Below are 21,589 nucleotides of genomic sequence, written 5' to 3'. Positions count from 1 at the left end.
ATTAATTTCATTTGACAGACTAGTTACACAATATGGGATCATATTATAAAACAGATGAATCAATATCACTTCCTATTGCAAAATGGGAAGCGGATTTATCAGTTAACTTAGACCAAAACTTCTGGTCTCAGATTTGCTTAAAAACCTTTCATCTAATTAGAAATCCCAGTCTTCAATTAATTCAATACAAAATACTGTCATGGTCTGCGGTGGGTGACTGGAATTTCCGTAAGGCTCCTGAACTTACCTGGGATCCGCCCCTGGGCAGGGCCAACTCCTCCAGCTCGTGCAAGCCTGGAGCCTATTGCAGGCAATCAAGTCAGAGGGATTTAAGCCACACGTTTGTCATCAACCCATGTTGGTAACAGGTCCTTATGCGTCAAGTTCTTGCTGTGATTTAGCTTGTTAACAAGACTTTCTTGTGCTGCAGTTGCTGGATTCACCTTGGCTCACGCTCCACCTCTGGACTCAGGATACCAAGCAATCATTTTGAAAATCTCTCTGTGCCTCACCTGCCTGCCCTCCTGCCATCACACTCCATCTGAAGCCCCGGATCTCAGGTCAGCCTTGCCATGCCACTCAGCCTCCCCTGGATTCTCATCACCCCCCTCTCAACACTCATGTCCCCTACTGCAAGTAAGAATTGCTACTCTTACAACTTGCCACTTCAGAGCTGCCTCCACTACCTCCCTAACTCCACTATCTTCTCTCTTCAGTGTGACTGTTCCCTGCTCAGCTCCACTCTGCATCTCAGGCCCCGTTCCCCTGCCCTAGCCACGTTTCCCAGGCCACGCCACGTCAAACTCCGTCTTATTGTGTTTTTGTCCTTGCTACGTTTCTTGCACTTAAGCCTAATAAATAATTGTTACAATCATCTGCTGTCTCTGCTCTGGGTTTCTGCACCTGAGTCCTGTTCAGTACAGGCCACTCGGCCTCATGACAAACACTACATAGAGTGCACTATACAGGTCATCGGATGTTCAAGATGGGCTTTACGTCTACCAACAACCGCTCACACTGCCAAACCAATTCACCGGACAATTATATCCACGCTCTTTGGTTCTGTCCACCAGTTCAGAAGTTTTGGTGCGAGATATGTGAAGACTTATCGAAGTGTCTGAAATGTAACATTCTAACTTCCCCTTTAGTGTGTTTTGTTGGGCAGCTTAGATAATGTCACTTCAGAAAAGAATATCGCCCATATGGTTTTCACTGCCCTATGCATAGTCAAGAAAACAGTCCTCATGAACTGGAAAAATAAAAATAATCTTAATTCTAACCAATATAGAAATTATCTATTAGATTACATTAGTCTCTATACAGCCTCTGCCACCACATCAGATCAATTGCTCTGGGCTCCTTTGATCAGCTCCATCACCTGGTGGGGGGTCATAGTTTGGTCCCACCTTCGCTGTTGTGATTGATGTGGGGGTAGGGACAGGCTTAGGGCGTCGGGGGGTTCTCCAGGAGCATCTTCCTTGGAGGGCTCAACCCGGGGTAGCGGTCATGGCCCATTAAGGGCTCTGTTGGCTCTTAGGTGACTGTTTCCTCGTGGCTGCGTGCAGCGTGGCTAGGGGAGGGGCGTGGGTTACTGACCTGGTAGCCTGGCTGCCCCTGGGTGGGTCCAGGACGGGCGTGAAGTTCTGGGGGTGCTCCGTCTCTGGGCTGGGGCCCTGGCTGGGCCTCGGGGGCTTGGGTCCTGGTTGGTGTGTTGCCGGGGTTGTGGGCGGGTGGGTGTATGGGGGCCCAGTCCTGGCGCAGGGTGCCGCCGGTGCATCAAGCCACCTGGGGGGCTCTTCAACTGGTGGGGGAGGTTGTTACATCTTGCAGGAACTCACTCTGCAGGAGGGGGAGATACAGGAGAGGTGGAGGAAGATCTCAGCCTGGGCGTCTATTGTCTTGTGTAGTGTGGAAGATGAGTGGATGACGGGGTGGGTGCAGTTTTCTTTGAGGTGGGGTTGGGTGGGCTGTCCCGGGCTCTGTGGGGCCGGGCGGCGCTGCTGTACTGGGCCCCGGTCCGGATGGGCCTGGGCCCCCTTTCCATGGCGGGTTGCAGAGTATGGGGGTGCCTACTGGGATCAGCGGGGGAGCTGGCCCTAGGGAGGGGTCACTTGCCCCTCCCTTCCTTCCTTCCCCATCTCCAGCTGCCTCCCTCTTCCCGCTCCACCACAATCACCCACACATGCAGGGCCTTGGGGTAAAGATGTGTCACCAGGGTGCAGGGGAGGCATCCCCCCCTCTGTCCCCTTCTGGCTGCCTGTGCCTCAATTTTATCTCACAACTTAAACATTCACATTACTCACACTCTCATTACACATACATATAGGATCTTGGGGGCTGGGCACGCTAACATGGAATCCAAAAGACCATCAGGGTGTACACCTCACCCCTGGCATCGTTGCCCACCTCTCAATTTTAAATACACGTAGACATTGAGGGCTAGCAGGAGGGGCTATGCGCTTACCTGCTGCTCTCTGGCAGGTAGCTCCATGCCCTCCTGGGTTTTAAAGGCACCTTAGAACGCACATGCATCAACACTACATATGAGCGGGCGGAGGGAGGTTTGGAGGGGCAAGGGTACCTAGACCCAGGACTTAGAGTACGCTTGGGGAGTGTGATTGTGTGTAAAGTGTCTCTCTGTCTTTCTCCACGTTGGGTGAGTGTTGAGTAATTGCATATGAGAGCATGAGGGAGGGAATGGATGTTTGTATCTGTGTGTGCCTGCTTGTCTGTGTCCATATGTCAGGCCGGGTATCAGACGCCACCTCTCTGGGGATATCCCAGGTCCTCCAAGGTATGGAGGCCTATCTCCCCCACCACTTCCCCTGCCAGTGGCAGACGCCCTCAGACATCGGTGCGTTGGTGGTTCTTTGTGTCCGGGGATGGGCGCCCAGGTACACAGCAGCACACTCCTTGGTGGCTGCTTATCAGGGCCTGGAGCCTGGGGCTCGATCAGGCCACTTCGGGGGTGGGGTGCCCTCAGCCTCTCGGCCTGGGGCTCGGTCACTCTGGCACAGCTGGCTGCCGGCGGAGCTCACGGGCACGTCACTGCAACCCCGCCTGGCTTCTGCTCCGCGGCTGCTGAGTGACCCCTCATCTGGGACTCTCGTCAGCTCTTTCTGGGATAGTGGCGCAGCTGCCCCTCTGTTGGTCTTCTTTGGTCTCTTGTGTTCTGGGGGCCTCTGGATGTCTGGAGTTTTGATCTCCTCCATACCTGCTTCATGCCCTGGTGGACGGGGCTGTGGCTCCCCACTAGGGATGGGTATTGATAAGATTTTCACGATTCCGATTCCATTTTCGATTCTGTTTAACGATTCGATTCTTTATCAATTCTCTTATCGATTCTTTTTAAAAAAGGAAAACACTAAGGTCGATTAGCTTTAGAACTTTGTTTTATATCTTCTCTTTGAACAAGATAGAAATTTAGGAGTAACATGGCCTTACAAACTTAGCGGTGAGATCTTAAGAGATCCAGCCTACGGCTCTTCAATGGGGTGTCACAGGGTCCCCAGGAAAAAAATTGTAAATGTAAAATAATAAAATAAATATTCTTCTGTAGCAATAACAAAGTATAACATAAATTGTTCAGTAGCAATTACACAAGAATATCCAGTAATGTCCCTGCCTACAATTAATCACATTCACTTAGCGAAAATCGGGGGCAACTGCTGTGGCAAATGGGTTCAAGCCATTTACCACAAACTTAGTCACTGCTCGGTGACATTTGTCTATCCTGGCCTGAAAGGAGACGCTACCGCTAGACTGTAGCAAGAACTGCCAGCATCTGAGCCAGACTCTGTCTGTCTCGCTCATCATGGTCACCTAAATGCACAGTAATTGCAGGTTTTGTAATAATATGCACTGTTAGTTGATTATTTACCTGCCGCATTAACGGGAGAGGACGTGCAAACGTTACCACTGCTGCTGGGTTGAGATTCACGAGTCCGGAGCGGAATTAAAAACATGACATTCATTTAAGGTTATCGCGTGTTTTGTGAGCAAATGCTTTTGCATATTTGTAGTGTTTCCTCCCTTAAATGAAATATCTACTTTTCAAGTATTGCAAGTTGCCCTGTTGTCATCCGTTCTCGTAAAGTATAACCAAAGTTTTGAGGCGCCATGTTTCCTGCCAGGTAAATGACGCGCCGCAACGTGGTGACGTCATTCGGGGTGACTGGAATCGTTTGCAAAAATGGCAAACAATTCCAAGGAATTGAAACAGTGGGAACCGGTTCTCAACAAGAACTGGTTTTCGATACCCATCCCTACTCCCCACACCCTCTAGCAGATCATTACATGAAGGAACCTTTTAAAAACGATTAGTTATGTCTATAACTTCTGTTCCCTGAAGGAGAGGAACGAGGTACAACACATAAGTATGGGATATCACGCCCTCGCGTGTCCTGGCTGAAGAAACCTTTATTCACGCCTTTACGGCAGATGACGTGTGATGACACGCGCAAGGCCCCGCCCGCACATATAGCCGCTGCCATCACCGTCATCCCTCAGTTCGATAGCCGCTCTTCACCGAGCCAACTGCTCAGTGGGGCCACCCTGTGTTGTACCTCGTTCCTCTCCTTCAGGGAACAGAAGTTATAGACATAACTAATCGTTCCCTTTCAGTCGATTCACTCGGTACAACACATAAGTATGGGACCTATATACACGCCCCGCAGAGCAGCCACCGAACCGGAACGGGACCACCACATCCTTAGTGAGTGGTAGACCCAGCAGAAAGGACAGCATGAGCCACCGAAGGGGCTGTAACGTCCAACCGATAAAACCGCACAAAAGTGTGCGGCGACGCCCAATTAGCCGCTGCACAAATATCAGCCACAGGCACCCCTCTAAAAAGAGCCCATGAGGTCGCCATCCCCCTGGTGGAATGAGCTCCCACCCCGTGGGGCAACGCAAAACCTCCGGTGCTGTATGCCAGCGAGATAGCTTCTACAATCCAGTGGGACAGCCTCTGTCTGGACAGAGCCCTACCTCTATTCGGATTAGCGAAGCAGACAAACAACTGGTCACACAAACGCACATCCCGAGTGCGCTCAATGTAGGTGCGTAGTGCACGCACCGGACAAAGAGAATGCACCCTCCTCTGCTCCTCAGATTCAAAAGGAGGGGAGCAAAAGCTCAGCAACTCAAACTCCATTGAACTATAAGATGCAGGCATGACCTTGGGAAGATAGGCGGCATTCGGACGCAATACGACCTTGCGGCCATCAGGAGAAAACTGTGTGCAGGCAGGATGCACAGACAGCGCATGAAGGTCCCCCACTCGCTTCGCCGAGGCCAAAGCGAGAAGTAATGCGGTCTTATACGAAAGAAGTTTCATATCTACCGACTCAACGGGTTCAAACGGAGGGCCACAAAGGGCCTCCAGCACCAAAGACAAGTCCCAAGCCGGGACACTGGACTTAAGCACGGGCCTCAGCCGGCGAACCCCTTTCAGAAAACGCACGGCGAGGGGATGCGCACCTGGTGTCACCCCGTCAAAACCGATATGACAAGCAGATATAGCCGCTAAATAAACCTTGATCGTCGAAAACGAAAGGCCTTTATCCAACAGCTCCTGCAGGAATGTCAAAACATCCACAATAGAGCACTGAAATGGGAGAGTGTGGCGGACCTGGCACCATCGCTCGAAGGCTCGCCATTTGTAAGCGTACAAGCCTCTAGTAGACGAGCCCTGGCGCTCTGAATCGTCGCTACCACACTAGGTGGCAGACCCTTAGCAACCAAGTTTAACCTCTCAGCAGGTAAGCATGAAGGTGCCACAGATCCGGGCGCGGATGAAACACTTCCCCCCCCCGCCTGAGAGAGGAGATCCCTGCGGAGAGGAAGCTGCCAAGGACTTGCTGCAAGCAGGCTGATTATTTCTGCATACCACGACTTCGCGGGCCACCAAGGGGCCACCAGGATCAGAGAGAGGGAATGTCGACGCACCCTCTCCAGAATTGGAGATATCATTTCCACTGGGGGAAATGCATACAGGAGCACGTCTGGCCATTGGTGCGCTAGCGCGTCCAAGCCCAAGGGTGCATCGTGGTCGATTATGGAGAAGTACAGGGGGCAGTGAGCATTCACCCTGGAAGCAAAAAGATCTATTTGCGCCTCGCCAAATAGATCCCAAATCTGAGCCACTATTGAAGGGTGTAACCTCCATTCTCTCACCAGAGGACCCCCCCTGGAGAGAAGGTCCGGCCCCAGGTTCAGGTGGCCCGGGACATGGGTGGCTCTCAGAGTCAGAAAATGAACACTGCACCATAACAGCAGAGAGCGAGACAGCTGCAACAGGGGAAGAGAGCGTGTTCCTCCCTGCCTGTTTATATAAGACACCACTGTTGAATTGTCCGTCCTGACTAAGACATGCTGGCCCTGCAGGACTGGACGGAAACGCTTTAGAGCTAAGAACACTGCTAACAGCTCTAAGTGGTTGATGTGCAGCTGGCGCTGAGCCGCGGACCAGATCCCTCTCACTGACGCACCCTCGCACAGCGCTCCCCACCCACTTAGGGAAGCATCTGTGGACACCACCTTGCGAAACAACACCCTCCCAATCCGAGAGCCCTGGTGCAGTAGCCCGGGCTCCCTCCAAGGACGGAGAGCTAGCATGCAAGACGCAGTTACCGGCAGCCTCCTCCGGAGGTGACGCGAAGCACACAAACGGTGAGAGAGAGTCCAGCGTTGAAACGCTCTCATTTTCAACAGCCCAAGCGGCACTACGGCGATCATAGATGCCATCATGCCCAACAAGCGCAATATCGTCTGGAAACGCAGTCTGCGTCCCAGCTGAAATTGAGCGAGGCAGCGATGAAACGCGGCCACTCTGTGCTCCGACAACCGTGCGCGGCTGGAAAGAGAGCATATTTCCAGACCGAGAAAAGCGATCTGTTGACCTGGGATTAGCGAGCTCTTCTGAAAGTTCACAGAGAACCCCAGTGTCTGAATGTGTGACAGAACCCGCGACAGCTGCGTCTCCACCTGTTCTCTGGAGCAAGCCACGAGAGCCCAGTCGTCCAGGTAGGCCAAGATGCGGATGCCCCTCTTCCTGAGGGGCGCTAGCGCTGCCTCGGCACATTTCGTAAAGGTGCGGGGAGCGAGCGACAGCCCGAACGGCAGCACTAGGTATTCGTAGGCTACGCCCTCGAATGCAAACCTCAGAAACTGCCTGTGTTTCGGGTGTATAGCGACATGAAAATAAGCATCTGTTAGATCGATTGTCGCAAACCAATCTCCCGGGCCGACTGCACTCAGGAGCTGTCTGAGTGTTAACATCTTGAACCTGTACGTTCGCAGGTACGTGTTCAAGACTCGCAGGTCGAGGATGGGACGAAGCCCTCCCCCTTTCTTCGGAATGACAAAATAACGGCTGTACCAACCTTTGTCCGTCTCCGAAGCGGGGACCACCCGTATTGCTCTCTTCTGTAATAGCGCCTGTATTTCCTCTCTGAGTACCAAGGCTGCCTCGGGGTTGACAATCGTGTTCACGACTCTTTGGAAACGAGGCGGCTTGACCCGGAACTGCAACCGGTAACCCATGGCAACGGTTTGCAGCACCCACGGAGAGGGGGCGCAAGCGCGCCACTGAGGGAAGTGAGCAGCCAGCCGGCTGGCCTGCAGCACTGACGGCGGGGCGCCGTCGCCCCCCAGTGTGTCTGCAGGGGACTGCATCCCCTGCCTGACCTGGCTCATTTCGCCTGCAGGTTGAGCATTTGAGATTGTTTGAGAGTAAACAACACTCTTTATTGATTGCAACATGGGAACATGTACATTTATACATTTTGTTGGGTGCACCTTTTCCGGGGCATAACAATGAAAAACAGCGGGAACACTCGATGTGGTCGCTTGAACATTCAACACATCTGAACCGTGTGCAGGGGTTATGTGCTTGGGAGACCGCGATAGGGAAGTGCAGCGCCTTCTGGGGCTGACAACCTGAACAGAACTTAAGCGGCACCTCTTGTGCGGCAACAGAGGGGTAAGAGCAGCGTCTCCCTGCTGCCGGATCCCTTCCCCACTCGCAATCACAGCTAGGAGGGCTGAGGCTTCTTCCTCCCGGGCGTCGGGTCCCGTCGGGGGCCCGGGGGAGGGCCTTTGCCCCAGGCCGACTGGCGTGGAGCTCGGGCCGGAGTACGTGCTCTCGCCGGCGGCCCTCCCACTCCAGCAGTGGGCGCCGGTCTCTTGCCAGCTGTCAGAGGAGCGGCGGGCCTGTGAGAGCTAGCAGTGGGCTTGGGCTGGGGCTGGCGTCTGGGGATGATGTCGCGCAGAGCTTCCGTCTGCTTCTTCCTCAGATCGAATCTAGCCTGAATGGCTTCAAGTGAATGTCCGAATAACCCAGCCGCAGACACTGGTGCGTCCAGATACACAGCTCTGTCTCTATCAGGGACGTCGGAGAGGGTCAGCCACAGGTGCCTCTGCGCCACCACTGTCGAAGCCATCCCTCTGCCCAGGGAGAGCGCTGCACAGCGAGACGCACGGAGGATGTAATCCGTGGTGACTCTAACCTCGTTAAGAAGAGGTGACAGCGGGCTGTCCTCCGGAACCAGCGATCCAAGCTCCGCCAGGCACATTGCTTGGTACGTCTGGAGCATGGTGACGGAGCTCATGGCTCGAGCGGTGCCGGCCTGAGCCCGATAAATCTTCTCCAGCTGCGAGGCCGAGAATCTGCAGTGCTTGGACGGCAGAGTTGCGGGGCCACCGACACCATGGTTATGGGACGGGGCCAGATAAGCAGCCAGAGACGGCTCCATAGGGGGTGGGTTAGCTAAACCAGCTCCCTCGGCGCCGTCCAATTCCATGTACTGTCCATAGCCGGGCACAGTGACGCGGGTAGACAGAGGTTTGTCCCATGACGCTGTTAGCTCGCAGAGAAAGTCTGGGAACATGGGGAGGCAGTTTTTGGCCGTTGCGGGCTCCGGTGGAAGGAAAAAACCCGCAAACCGCGACGGCTTCCGAGCTGGTGGAGGAGAGGGCCAGTCCACCTGCAGCTTCTCAGCGGCACGGCGAAACAGGGGGAAAAGAGAGGTGTCATCGTGGCCGACCGGCGCAGCAGCGGCGGCATATTGGGTCGACAATGAGCTCTCCTGCTCATCCTCCGACAAACCATGGATGTCCAGGCCGATGTCCAGCACGTCATCGTCTTCCTGGGGAGCGCTGGCGGGCTTCAACCCAGGCTGAAGCCCGTCAGCGCTCCTGCATGGTCCCGGTCCGTCATCGGCTAACCCGTCAACGTATTCCATGTGGTCAGCCCAGCTAATCGCGGGGACATCGACCTGAAAATTTTCGTCTTCGGACTCGGACGAAGCCGGGGCTCCAGACTCGGAAAGAAGAGGGTCATGCCGTGCGACAGCCGAGCGTCCCAGCACTCTTTCCACAAACGTCACCCGTCTTTCCAGGGTCGAGCGTCGGAGCTGGCGACAAAACGCACAAGCTTCGGGCTCCGTCAACGCTCTCCTAGCGTGGACGATCCCCAGGCAGACAGGGCAGGCATCGTGCTGGTCGCTGTCGTGCAAAGAGAAACCACATCCCTGAGGACAGGGGCGAACAGAAGATTTCTGCTTTGCTCGCTTCGGTTTGGAGTCCATTCCCAAAACGCAAAGCGAAACGCTGCACAAGAAAAACTTGAAAATAGCGCTCCGCGGGCAGCCTACGCACCAGCTGGGCGGTGGAGGCTAACACCAACAGGGGCAGTTAAGCTAGGTTCAAGTTGGCAGACAACGGAGCTAACTAGCAGTAGCTAGCTAGCCCAACTCAGCAGAGGTGTTCTCAGCGAGGTGAAGAGCGTAAGAACTGAGGGATGACGGTGATGGCAGCGGCTATATGTGCGGGCGGGGCCTTGCGCGTGTCATCACACGTCATCTGCCGTAAAGGCGTGAATAAAGGTTTCTTCAGCCAGGACACGCGAGGGCGTGATATCCCATACTTATGTGTTGTACCGAGTGAATCGACTGAAAGGGAACAAGCGCGTTCATGCTCACAGGTGTACACACAGGTGCTCACACACACAAACTACACCCTTTTTGGCTCCTACCTCAAAGCACACTGTGCGCTGTCGATCTTACGTGCTGCACAATAATGTTTAATATTTAGTATTTACTGCTATATTCCCATATATCATAGTGATGCTGTTTATTCTATTACTCTCGTTTTCTTCTGCTTGTTTTCTTTTTTCATTCTCAACAGGTGAAATAAAAAAAACAACAACAAAAAACAATAACATGTAATATTTAGTATCTACTGTTAGCTAGTTTATTGTGATGGTGTTGTTTTTATTTTGTTGCTCTTTGTTGTTTGTTTTCTCTACTGTTTTTTTATTTTATTTTTTTTATCTCCATACAGGTGATCCAGGTGTTTTGTTTGTTTTTCTTTTTTTTCCTTCCCCCCTTCTCACCATCTCTTCTCCCCTTTTTTTCTTTCTCTCCCTCTCTCTCTTTCATTCTTTCTCCCTGTCCTATCCCCTAGTCATGTCTGTCCCGTCTTTAAAAAACGAAAATAAAATAAATACATAATTATAATAAAGGTCAATCGAATGGACCAATATGGCAAGGCCATGATGATCCACTTGGTAAAGTAAATCCACTTGGCATCTTTCTTGGCCTTCAGACAACAATTCTGATGGCTAAAGATCCAAACGGGACAGGCAAAAAAAAAGAAAAAGAAAAAAGAGAGGGTAAAATTATGATGACTGATAATGGAGATGAAGGCAACAGATGATGAGGACAGGGAGGAACAGGGGTTTAAATGCACCAAGGAGACAGTCAGAGGGAACTTGGTACAACTGGAGACATTTAAGGATGCAGGGACTGACAGAGACGGGGAAGACGTCTCATTATGACGAGTAAAGTTTACCTTGCCTGGATGGGCAGCTCTCTGGGTGCTCAGCACCCCCAAAGATCTGATCCTAGAATTGCCCCTGATGTGAACACTGAATGCTTCTACTTCTTGGGTTTTGATTTTGATGCAAGTGTCATCCACATATCTGTACCAGTGGCTAGGTGGTGTCCCAGATGTGCTGCAGGGATGAGAGGTGAAATGTCTTCAAGAAAATTAAGGAAGAACAATCGCTTTTCCTAAGCTCTTTACATGACTTATAATGTGTCTGCTTATGTGCATTTGCTCTCTTAAGTGCATCAAAATTTTAGCAAATGTATCACTAGAGATTATTAGCTCATTTTAATCTTCTGAGCAACCTGACTGCTGACATATCACTGGTTGGTTTGTTGGTTTACAGTGAAGCTCCAGTTTCAGGTGACAGTAAGTCAAAAGGATGTTACCTGTCAATGGCCAGCAGGAGCCCAGAATTAATTTTAATATTGCTATAAATTGATATGGATTGGTTCATATCTTTTATCAGGTTGTAAATTATGTTTCACTGTTAAATTTAACTTATGGTGACAGCACAAACACCAAGAGAGGAGAGAGAGCAGGGTGAAGACAGCAAAGAAGCAGAGATAATACAAAGGGGAAAAAAAACAGGTAAGAGTGGACATGTAGTCAAAGTTAACAAAAAATTATAAAGCTGATGTAACTCCTGTTTTGTGCACATTCATTAATGATGATTTCACATAACTAAGTTGTGTTATATTGTTATCAAATGGGGATCCCCTACCTGCTCTTATAATAATTATTATAAAATTATATTTTCATGTTTATTTTCTAGTTGAATAAAATGCATTTGTATGTGATTGTCAGAACAAAGAAGAAGCGAGGAGGATGGAGAGAGGACAGAGAGATTAGAGCTGTCCTGGATAGCCTGGAGAATTCTTTAGGTACCTTCCCAGCTGTGACAAATGGCCAGCTGGGATAACAACTTTTACTCAGGGCATTCTTGATATGATGTTCTTCTGCTCCCTGGTCGCTGTGTTTTAAGATGATAAAAGACTGTTGTTTCATCTGCCATCATGATGACATCTCTCATCCTCCACGAAATCTGAGGACCAAAGCTATCATTGTTATGATCAATGGTAATGCCAATTTGTATATTAATGATCATGGAACTGACCTCATTGTCCATTGTTGATCATTGATCATTGTTAGTCTTAGTGATGCAGCTGTACTGTGACGTCAAGATGATTAATCAATTTCAAAATATGTAAAGCAATAGTAGTCTACAGGCAGCAGTTTGACTGTTTCACAAAGACGATGATTTAATTTTTGGTATTTTATTTCAATCCTCTGTTCTGATTTACGAATGCCATAATTTGAGATATTAGGGGTTTTTGTGTCATAATAATCATCTTACAAGTTTTACCCAAATTCTCCTAAAGTCTGTCTAAAAAATGTGAGTGTATCAGAATTGCACCCTTCGGTTAGAATAAAAATCGTGTCTCTTTAACTGAGGTATTCTCAGGACGGGGAGGGGGGTGGATAGGTTCATCGGGTTCATGTAGTATTGGACGCCTCCTCCCATTTCAGGTTGGTTGTTTCCCTAGCTCCCTTAGTAAAAGGGGAGGTATAAGGCAAATACTTGACAGAAAATGGAATGTAGGTCTGCACTGGAAATAGCTAAATAGGAGAACTTGACCTTTTATCGGGACACAGAAAGTCGACCAGCTGATGATTCCAAACTAGCTGCCATTTTCAGGTCATTCGAGGCATCTCGCTAAATTGTTTGTTGCTCCAGATATTTGTATGAGTAAGCCTGCTTTATTCGCCTGTTAATTTCCCTTTGTAATGGACAAAACGCGTTGTCCTGTGCTGTCTAGTGGTGGAATATAAATCATGATGGCTGATGGATGTTGCAAAGGAATGGAAAGAGGCAGGGGTAAGATTGCATCAGACTCTTTACCAAGACATGCATTTCCTCAGCAATATGTTCAGACCTGGTCACAGCAGCAAGGAAATGACATCCAAGAATTAGCTTCCAAACGCGTCGACATCCAGAAGAAACGCTTTTATCTGGATGTCAAGCAGAGTGTACGCGGCCGTTTCCTTAAAATAGCCGAGGTGTGGATAGGAAGGGGCCGTCATGATAACATCAGAAAGAGCAAGCTGACACTGTCTATGTCGATGGCTCCCGCTCTACGCTACTGTCTGGGAGACTTTATAGATTATTACGCCCGCATTGGACTGCGGGGGGGGCTGGCGCCTCCGCAGGTCGAGGACCACAGTAACAATGGCCAGGGCCGCGGGAACGACTCCCGTAAGAGAGCGCAGGAGCATCACGCGAACCTGTCCCCCACCGGTTCTGTTGTGTCCGATGACCATGCACATCGTGTTCTCAAGAGCGAATTTATTGAGCGAGACAACAGAAAGTACTTTCTGGACCTGAAGGAGAACCAGAGAGGCAGATTCCTCCGCATACGGCAGACTGTCAGCAAAGGACACGGCACAATGGGCTACTACGGCCAGGGCATCGAGCAGACCATAGTGTTACCCGCACAGGGACTGATTGAGTTCAGAGACGCTCTGTCACAGCTGATTGAAGACTACGGGGACGAAGAGAGCGAAGACCGCAGCCGAGCAGGCTCCAGGAATCGCAACGACAACCCCGAGCTTCCAGAGGCTGCGTCTTTTCGAGTGGACAACAAAAGGTTTTACTTTGATGTGGGTTCAAACCGGTATGGTATCTTTTTAAAAATCAGCGAAGTGCGACAGCCGTATAGAAACACCATCACAGTTCCCCTAAAAGCCTGGGCTAGATTCGGAGAGAATTTCATCAGGTACGAGGAGGAGATGCGACGAATCTTTTCTTGTCACAAAGATAAAAGGACAGATGGCCAGCAAGACAGTGAGGAACAGGAGGACTGACCTTCGTGGTGCTTTTAGCATGTAGCCTAATTTAGGGTTTCAGTTTTGTCCAGATGTGACAATAATATGATGTACTGTATGTGTCCCTACCATACTACTCAGATACGATGTACTTCATTAACTTTTCAGTTTATTTGCCAAGGGCTGATAAACTCAAAATTTTTAACATGCCAAGAAGTCAGTCATCATTTTCTCATTGCCGATTATTGTGTTGTAGCCAGTTAGTCAGGGCCATCCCAGGGTCCTGAGCCAGCTGCATCCCTGCGCTCCCCCATACCATACTCATACCTCCCTGTTAAATTCAAGAGTGCAGTGTTCATTTGCTTAAACTTTAATTCTAAGTTACATAGAAAGTTGACGCTAATAATATCTGTTAATATTTTACCCCCAAAGCAATATGGTTAACAATTTTATGGCACACTAATGTGCAGAAATTTTGTCAGTTTAAATAAACAGAGTTAATTTGTTAAGTATAGTGTGTTTTGTGATAGGTACAATTTAAGAAATGATATAGAAAGAAAAAAAATCGGACCCTTTTATTAATGAAGAAAATACCTCATATATTGGAACTTACTATAAGTGCAATACACACAAGCAGCATTATAGAACACTTGCAACCCAACTGGACAAGTGGAGAAGAAATTAAATTACAGGAATCAGAATTGGAAATGGGAAACGAGTGTTGTACAGATTAATGCTGCCAGTTAAGACTTGGTGGGAGGGGAGAAAAATAAGACACATATTGTGACATTAATCACATACTGTTGGTGTGTGCTGCCTTTTCACTGGTCCAGCCGGAAGGTTTTCATTCATGTTAACAGTTCCAGTTTATGTTGCCTCATATGAGACACAAAACATTGCTTTAAATGTCCATGATAATGCTGGCAAAAATGAATTTAGTGACAGCTTTTCCTGCAGTGCAGTACTTTAGGCCAATCAATCTGTGCAAATGACCAGACTAGAGCATCCTGAAATGTATAAAATGTGCTGCTTACCTCGGCAGCATAATGATGGGGGGGAGACATGTGCTGTAGAAGCCTGCTTTAAATTACAAGGACACAAAGCACTACATGATGTTCTGGTTTTTGATAAGACTCTACCCTGCAGTTGTACTGTGTGTTGCATTCACAAAAATGGGGGAGGTAAAATGAATTAAAAAAACCTTATAGGTACTGCAATCCAAGTCCAGTAATTCTATCCAACACAAGCACTTAAACCTTATTTAGACTTCTGCGTGAAATCTGTGTTGCAACACTTGAAAAAGAACGGGCTTGTAGAATTTGCTGAAAGACTAGATCACTTGATGACTTGATATAATTACCTTAAAAATGGTTAATAAAACTAGAAAACAACTATATATGTAGCGGTCCATTCAGGAACCCTAAAATACAGCTCAACAGAAGAATAAAAAACTGACTGCTATCTGGAAAGACACACAGATCTAATGTCACATTTCTAGAGAGTAACTGTGTTACTGGAGTTACATTATTTATTTTATGTGATACTAATATCCTAATACTTAAATTTACATAACATATTGACAGAAGGAAAGGTATTTTACATGTGTTCTGCTGAACACACAACATTGTAATATGCTATCTTTAGTGGCTGCACCCTCTGTCGTTCAGTGTCTTTACTACATTTGACAGAGCCTAAACGTAGACCTGAAAAAAGATGCACCATGTTGCATGACTGCTTGGAGTGTGGCTGCTCTTCCTATTATTCACATGAATTTGAAACATATAGCGGATGGTACACTGATGGTAGAAAAGTTCTAAAATAATAGAGAGAAGAGGTCTATGCACTTTGACCTAGACAAACAAGCCTCCGTTTTTTGTTTTGTTTTTTGTTTTTAATCTTTTGGCTTTCACTCATTACAGCCAAGTTCTACAAGTTCTAAACATTTTGCCAAAGAGAATGCTTCTTTTCATAATTTATTTTTGGCATGAGGAGGAATAATTAAACATCAAAGTTTATACTTTAAGTACCTTCCTGCCTATTCTGTAATATTGTGTGGTGCTATGAAAATGGTTTCACACATTGTCTTTTGAGGATGTTGATACCCAGTTTTCACTATTACAGCTCAGGTCCGTTTTTTTTTTTGTTTTTTTTTATATATATATGACGTAAATAGATCAAAGTCAAGGTATAAACTGGGCTTGTTACCTTGATGTCAGCAAATAGCCCAGTGCTTACTGGTGAATTGGGGGTGTTGGGATCGAAAGGGCTCAACATCAAGCTCAAATGGGTCTATAGAAAATCTTAAATCAATATGCTTGTGCCTGCAGAACCTTGTATTTTACCTTTCCTTGCTGTCTATTGATGAACAAGCGATTACATTTTTTGAAAGTGTAAATGTAAGTGTAAGTTCATTTTTTACTTTAAGTCCTTAAAATCCATCCAAGTGCTGCTATTCATGAGCTTGGATGGCATTTTGCTGTATATTTGCCTATGTTTGCATTCTGTGACCAGCATGAAAGTAGAGCTGGTCACATTGACAAAGAACCCAAGCCAGACTTTGACTTGAGCATCATACCAGGATAAGGCAAAAACCTAGATCAACCTTAATGTCCTTAAAAAGGACAAAAACCTAAAAACTGAAGTACCTGAACTCTAAATGTGCAAATGGTAAAGCTAGTTTTATCTTCAGTAGATTTTAAAGCATAAACCCAATCAATTAAATAGATTCATGTTAATGCTTAATCTTAACATGATTAACTTAATTCCAGTAGCTTCTTTATACTTCCCACTACCACTGAAACACAGTGCAGTACTTTACTGTGAGTGACAACATCATTTCTGTTATAAAAAAGAAAGAAATAGTAATATAAGCAGAAAGGGATTCGTCTGCTACAACACGATATTCCTTTCTAATATGGAAATTTACAAGGAAAGTACCTCTGGAGCTGAGGTACACCCTTTGAGATTAGATAATATTTTTTAAAGTACAGGTCCTAATAAGCTAAAGTACGTTGACTGTTTGAACTTTATTTTGAATTAGGTGGGCAGCTTTTTAAATTCTCATGCAGGAAGTCATATTTCCCACGAGATGCTGATGCTTATATGAAGAGGTGTCAGAGCTAATTGTCAAGTTTATATCTGAACAGAAACAAGTCAGAAGTTAATATTTGATACCTCATGTCTGTTTTGGGGTCTTTGTCTCAGTTTCACAGATTTGAGATTTAGTGAAATGAAGAAGGGGAAAAAAGGAAAAATAATTTTAAAAAGAGTTTCAATTGTTTTTTTTGTTTTTTTCTAGTTTTAGTAGGCAATTCTTGGAATGCTTTTGTGCTTGAAAAGCACAGGATTGGTTTGGTGTGTCTGTTGTATGATCTAGTGAAGAGTTGTTTTATTTTCATATAAATGGCAAAGTATATATGGTACAAAGCACAGTTTATTTTAAAAAATTAAATGAAATGTAATAATTTAATTAACTCATTAGTGAAATGTGATTCAACATTGATTGTCACAGAATTAGGAAAATTGTCTCATCTACCCTAGATATTGGTTATGTCAATAACTGGCTGAGGCCAAGATATGGACATAAAAACAAAGTATTATGTTTGAGGTGGAATATGACATTGTTTAAAATTATGATGGATATTCGTTTTGAAAATTCCAAAATCAACAGCACTTTAAATAAAAGCTGCACTTTTGTTCTGCTGCTTTGTAATTAGTTGACATAGAGGAACTATCTCTAGATATGCCTTTGGTGTAAAGTGACAATCATAGTTCTCTGCTTGTAGAATCTGCTGATGTGTGCTTCAAAACTCCTTTCATTGTCTGTGTTGGTTTTTGACAGCTTCTTATTGAGGCTCTCAATAGTTTAACATCTATATGTGTATATTCATGCAAATGCTATATTAAATTTTCATTATCATATGTACCAAGACTCTAGAATCTCACAGAATAATGTGAAATCAAATGTTCATGTCAGGAATATTCTGTTATGTTGACATGAACAATGTGAAGAAGTACTTGAACATGAAACTACTGGTGAAAAAATGTCAAATATGGCATTTTTGAATAATAATTGACACATAACAAAATATTTTAGCTGTCATTAGTCAGACAATGCTTAATTCTTTGAGTAGTCAAATGTCATTGTGTGTTTGTTCACTTTAGCCTATTTTAACCCACATCTGCTAAAATAGCAAAGGTATGAATTGGTGTTAAAGATTAGATGGATCTACAAAGAGAGAGGTTTTTAGTTCTGCTGTATAGTTTTCCATTTTCTTTTCCATTTTTCCTACAGTTAGTTCCAGAGAGCAAAGTTCTGTTCAGAAAACATAATAATAATAATAATAATAATAATAATAATAATAATAATAATAAATAAAATAAATGTATTATAAATACTAATAATACGAAATTGGAAAACAAAATGGTTATTAAGTTTAACTAAACATAGCTTTTTAATTTGTAACAGTGCATCCAACCTTTGAGACATACAAAAAAAGAAAGCACAGAAGGCCTGCACAAACTTTAAAAAACTTCCTGAGATCAATTTGCCAGTTTGCTGACAAAGACCATGGTAATACATGAAATTCACTACCTTAAATTTGCATGAATTTGATTTGTTTGCTTCCCAGGTAAAGGGTGGAATTTTCTTGTTTAAATTATGTGTTGTCAAGCTTGCTCTGAACATCATATATGTCAGAATCACAATCACAGAAGTATGAAAGCACAAGAAGCATCTTATGCAGCCATATTTGACCACTTTGAGTACTCAGAGTAAAAAAACACTACATAAGTAGAAATCTGTTTAGCATTTATTATATGTTCTCTTTAGTATCATTCAGGGGCTTTACATAGAAAATCAGTCAAAAAACAAAAATAACTGTTTAAGTTATAGTCAGGGGTGCGCATTCGCTGTCAAAATAAAAGACGCGCACCAGATAAGAAGTTGCAACGTGCGTTTGCGTACATATAAAAGTCACTGTTTTTGACCGCTAGAGCAGGATTTTTACGGCATATTCCGCACCACATCTCTGTGCGTTCATCATCATTTTTTTGAAGGCAGCTCACCTCCTGCAACCACTTCTTTTGCGGTTCGGACTCCTTTTGACATTTCTTTGGAGGTGGGGGAACACCAAAGTAATTGCTTAAAGGAGCTTGCTTCTTCGACATCTTTAAGAGTTCTAAACAAATCTCTGTCCTCCCACAGAAAATCTGATGTACGCAAATGCGCGTTGCAACATCTTATCTGGTGCGCGTCTTTTATTTTGACAGCGAATACGTACCTGCGGACCACTTATGTGCACCCCTGGTTATAGCTGTAAGTACATTGGGTGAGTCCAAACTTTTACCAATTAGCCGTACTTTTTTTTTCTCCATAATGTTTGAGCCCTCATAACTTCATAATTACAGGAGTTTGCAACATGAAATTTTCATTTAGGTCCTGGTAAAAACTTTAATCAGTGTTTCATTCACTGCAAGTGTCACAATTTACAAACAAATGAACATGTTCAGCGTGATTTTGTTTTTAAAATTAAATGTAAGCAATTTCATCAGTGTCATGGGGTACATTGTAGTTTCAAGAGAAAAAAAACCCTTCAGTTTAATGTCTACTAAACGTTCATATTTTCCAAAAATGGACTTTTTCAAGGGTCATATAACCATTTGGGATAGGTGGTGGTCAAAAATGATATAGTATCTGAAAAGTCTCTTTTACTTACATTTTTATACCATTTTATACCAAAAATCCTGTTGCTATCTCTTGTATTTATAAAGTTATGGGGGCTAAAAAAAAAAAAAAAATTCTGAACAAACTTATGCACTTTGAGAGCCTGTAACTTTGACAGTTTTCATAGTATGAGGGTAAAATTTTGCATGCCTTAAGTCATCTCATTTATTGTATAAAAAATCCAGCTGATTATGGTGGGAAGCACTGCTTTATTTTATTTTTTATGTATATTTTTTTAACCCACATGCCGACTACTGGTCTGTTTCTTTATAGCAGATGAGACTATCTCAACATCCATGGACAGTAAAAGAAAAGATAAGGCTATAGGCTGAGGGCTACAGGTTGTTGGACTTTAATTAATAGCTTGATTAAAAATAAATCTGGACTGTTAACTGGAGCTAATGTTTCCAACCCTGGCGCCTTAAAGCATCTTCACAGATTCACTGTATCTTCTGATTTTTATTCCTGTACTTTGTTTTAGCAGAAGGCATTCAGTATAGTCATCTAAAAAATTACTGAGATCATTGCTATAAATTTGGATAATATATTCATATCCATCATAATTTACCATAGTATTTTTTTAGAACTCGAACTGTATGTGTTTATATGGTTGTGCTTGTGCAGGCAGAGTGATGTGAATGTACACGTACTGAAGAAGACCTGCTGCTGTTGTTTGTAGTTTTCATCATCAGAGTTTTGAAGTGGGAAATGTAGGGATATAAATGTTTGCTAATCTTTTAAAAGTTGAGTGGATACCGAAAATGTGCAAGTGTGTAAATTTATATTCATGTAATGTAATACATTGGTGTGTCTTATATTCATGTTACCTAACACTTAAAAAACAAGGAAGTTTTGTACTTTAGCACTTTCTTTGATGTGTACTGTAAAAAATCATCTACATGTAAAGTACTGTATTAATAATCATTACTTGCCTTGTAATGTTTGAAATGATGCTACATTTAGAAATGGTAATCATGTTTTTAGAGTGTATGCATGTCCATGGTTGGGTCCCAGTATAATAAGAAAATTATAAGAAATATGGTGCTACGTTATATTATATAAAGGTGCTTCTATTGACCCCCAGCTGAATGCATGCAAAGGTGAAGTATAAAAAGTAGATAAAAGAAAATTGATGTCCTATTGCTGTTCTCAAATAGTGCTGCTTCCCAAAGATGTCAGAAATTTGGAAAAATCCAACTTTCTACTTTTAAAATGCAACAGCCCTACAAAACACAATCCAATCTCATGTTTACATACAGAAATGTGACAGCTATTCAATGTTCTCTGCAAACATGAGCACACAGTGTTATTTCCACTCCTCCAAACCCATAGAGTGAATTAGAGATAATTAGGGTGTGGCATTTTAACTTGGACAGAGAAAGTTTCAATGTTGCCCATGTTCTTCCCTATTGTTTTTCCTCCAAACTTAATCACCAGAATACCTGGAGTGTAGGAAAATTTCAACTTTTTAATGCATAGTATTTCTGAAATGTGATGTATGTGCATCACCTGCATCAGGAACACATATCTTAGGTTATCATAAATGGTGCAGTTTAACTGTAAATAATAAAATCACCCTCGAGCCCTTGGATAAACCAGAACCAGAGTCAGTCTGATGAAGGGGTTGTTATCCAAGAGTATCTTGAACTTAGAGGCACTCCATTGTTAGATGGTCTATGTTTTTTTTCCTCTTTCTTTTTGTTTTGTTTCTGTTTTTTAAACAAAAAAACAGTCATGTCTATTTACAGTTACGCTGCCCTTGTGACAAAGTCTAAAAGATCTACAGACAGACAATCTAACATAATTTTGTAGTCTTATTTCTTCCAGTGTTTATTTATTGAATAATTTATCATGTAGCAGTTTTTGGACAGCAAACATCAATATAGTCTTTGACAGGTCAAAGTTGTTTGAGTTTGGAAACCTTTGTGTTGATTGTTGCTGGCAAAGAATTTGGAAAATTAAAAGGTTGTACTGATTATTGTTGTTGTTGTTTTTTTCCAATAAAAGATTTTACAGGATTATTAATGGTTTCAGTTTCTATTTTAAGAATCAATCCAGCACTATACCACACTGTTATAAAAAGTTTACAGTAAATTTATATTTGATCATATCTTCCCAACTTATTAAAGGCCATGCGATATTTCATAC

At 44.7% G+C, this 21,589-nt stretch overlaps 1 protein-coding gene and 1 pseudogene across 1 annotated transcript; one reads left to right on the top strand and one right to left on the bottom strand.

Annotated features, from left to right (window-relative positions):
* Positions 1-4,711: 4,711 nt before the first annotated feature.
* On the bottom strand, positions 4,712-8,026 carry LOC146571286 (uncharacterized; annotated as a pseudogene).
* A 4,371-nt stretch (positions 8,027-12,397) lies between these two features.
* On the top strand, positions 12,398-21,462 carry purg (purine-rich element binding protein G). The gene has a single exon (XM_085280423.1). It carries the CDS (start codon positions 12,727-12,729, stop codon positions 13,753-13,755), a length of 1,029 nt encoding a protein of 342 aa, XP_085136549.1. The 5' UTR covers positions 12,398-12,726; the 3' UTR covers positions 13,756-21,462.
* The last annotated feature ends 127 nt before the right edge of the window (positions 21,463-21,589 follow it).

Source organism: Mchenga conophoros, linkage group LG7, assembly GCF_057382185.1.
Source record: "Mchenga conophoros isolate Kocher_MC1m ecotype Shallow Benthic linkage group LG7, M_conophoros_male_GT1.1, whole genome shotgun sequence".
In the NCBI taxonomy this organism is placed as follows: domain Eukaryota; kingdom Metazoa; phylum Chordata; class Actinopteri; order Cichliformes; family Cichlidae; genus Mchenga; species Mchenga conophoros.
The sequence above is the reverse complement of the archived record's forward strand: the minus strand, read 5'-3'. Positions and strand labels throughout refer to the sequence as shown.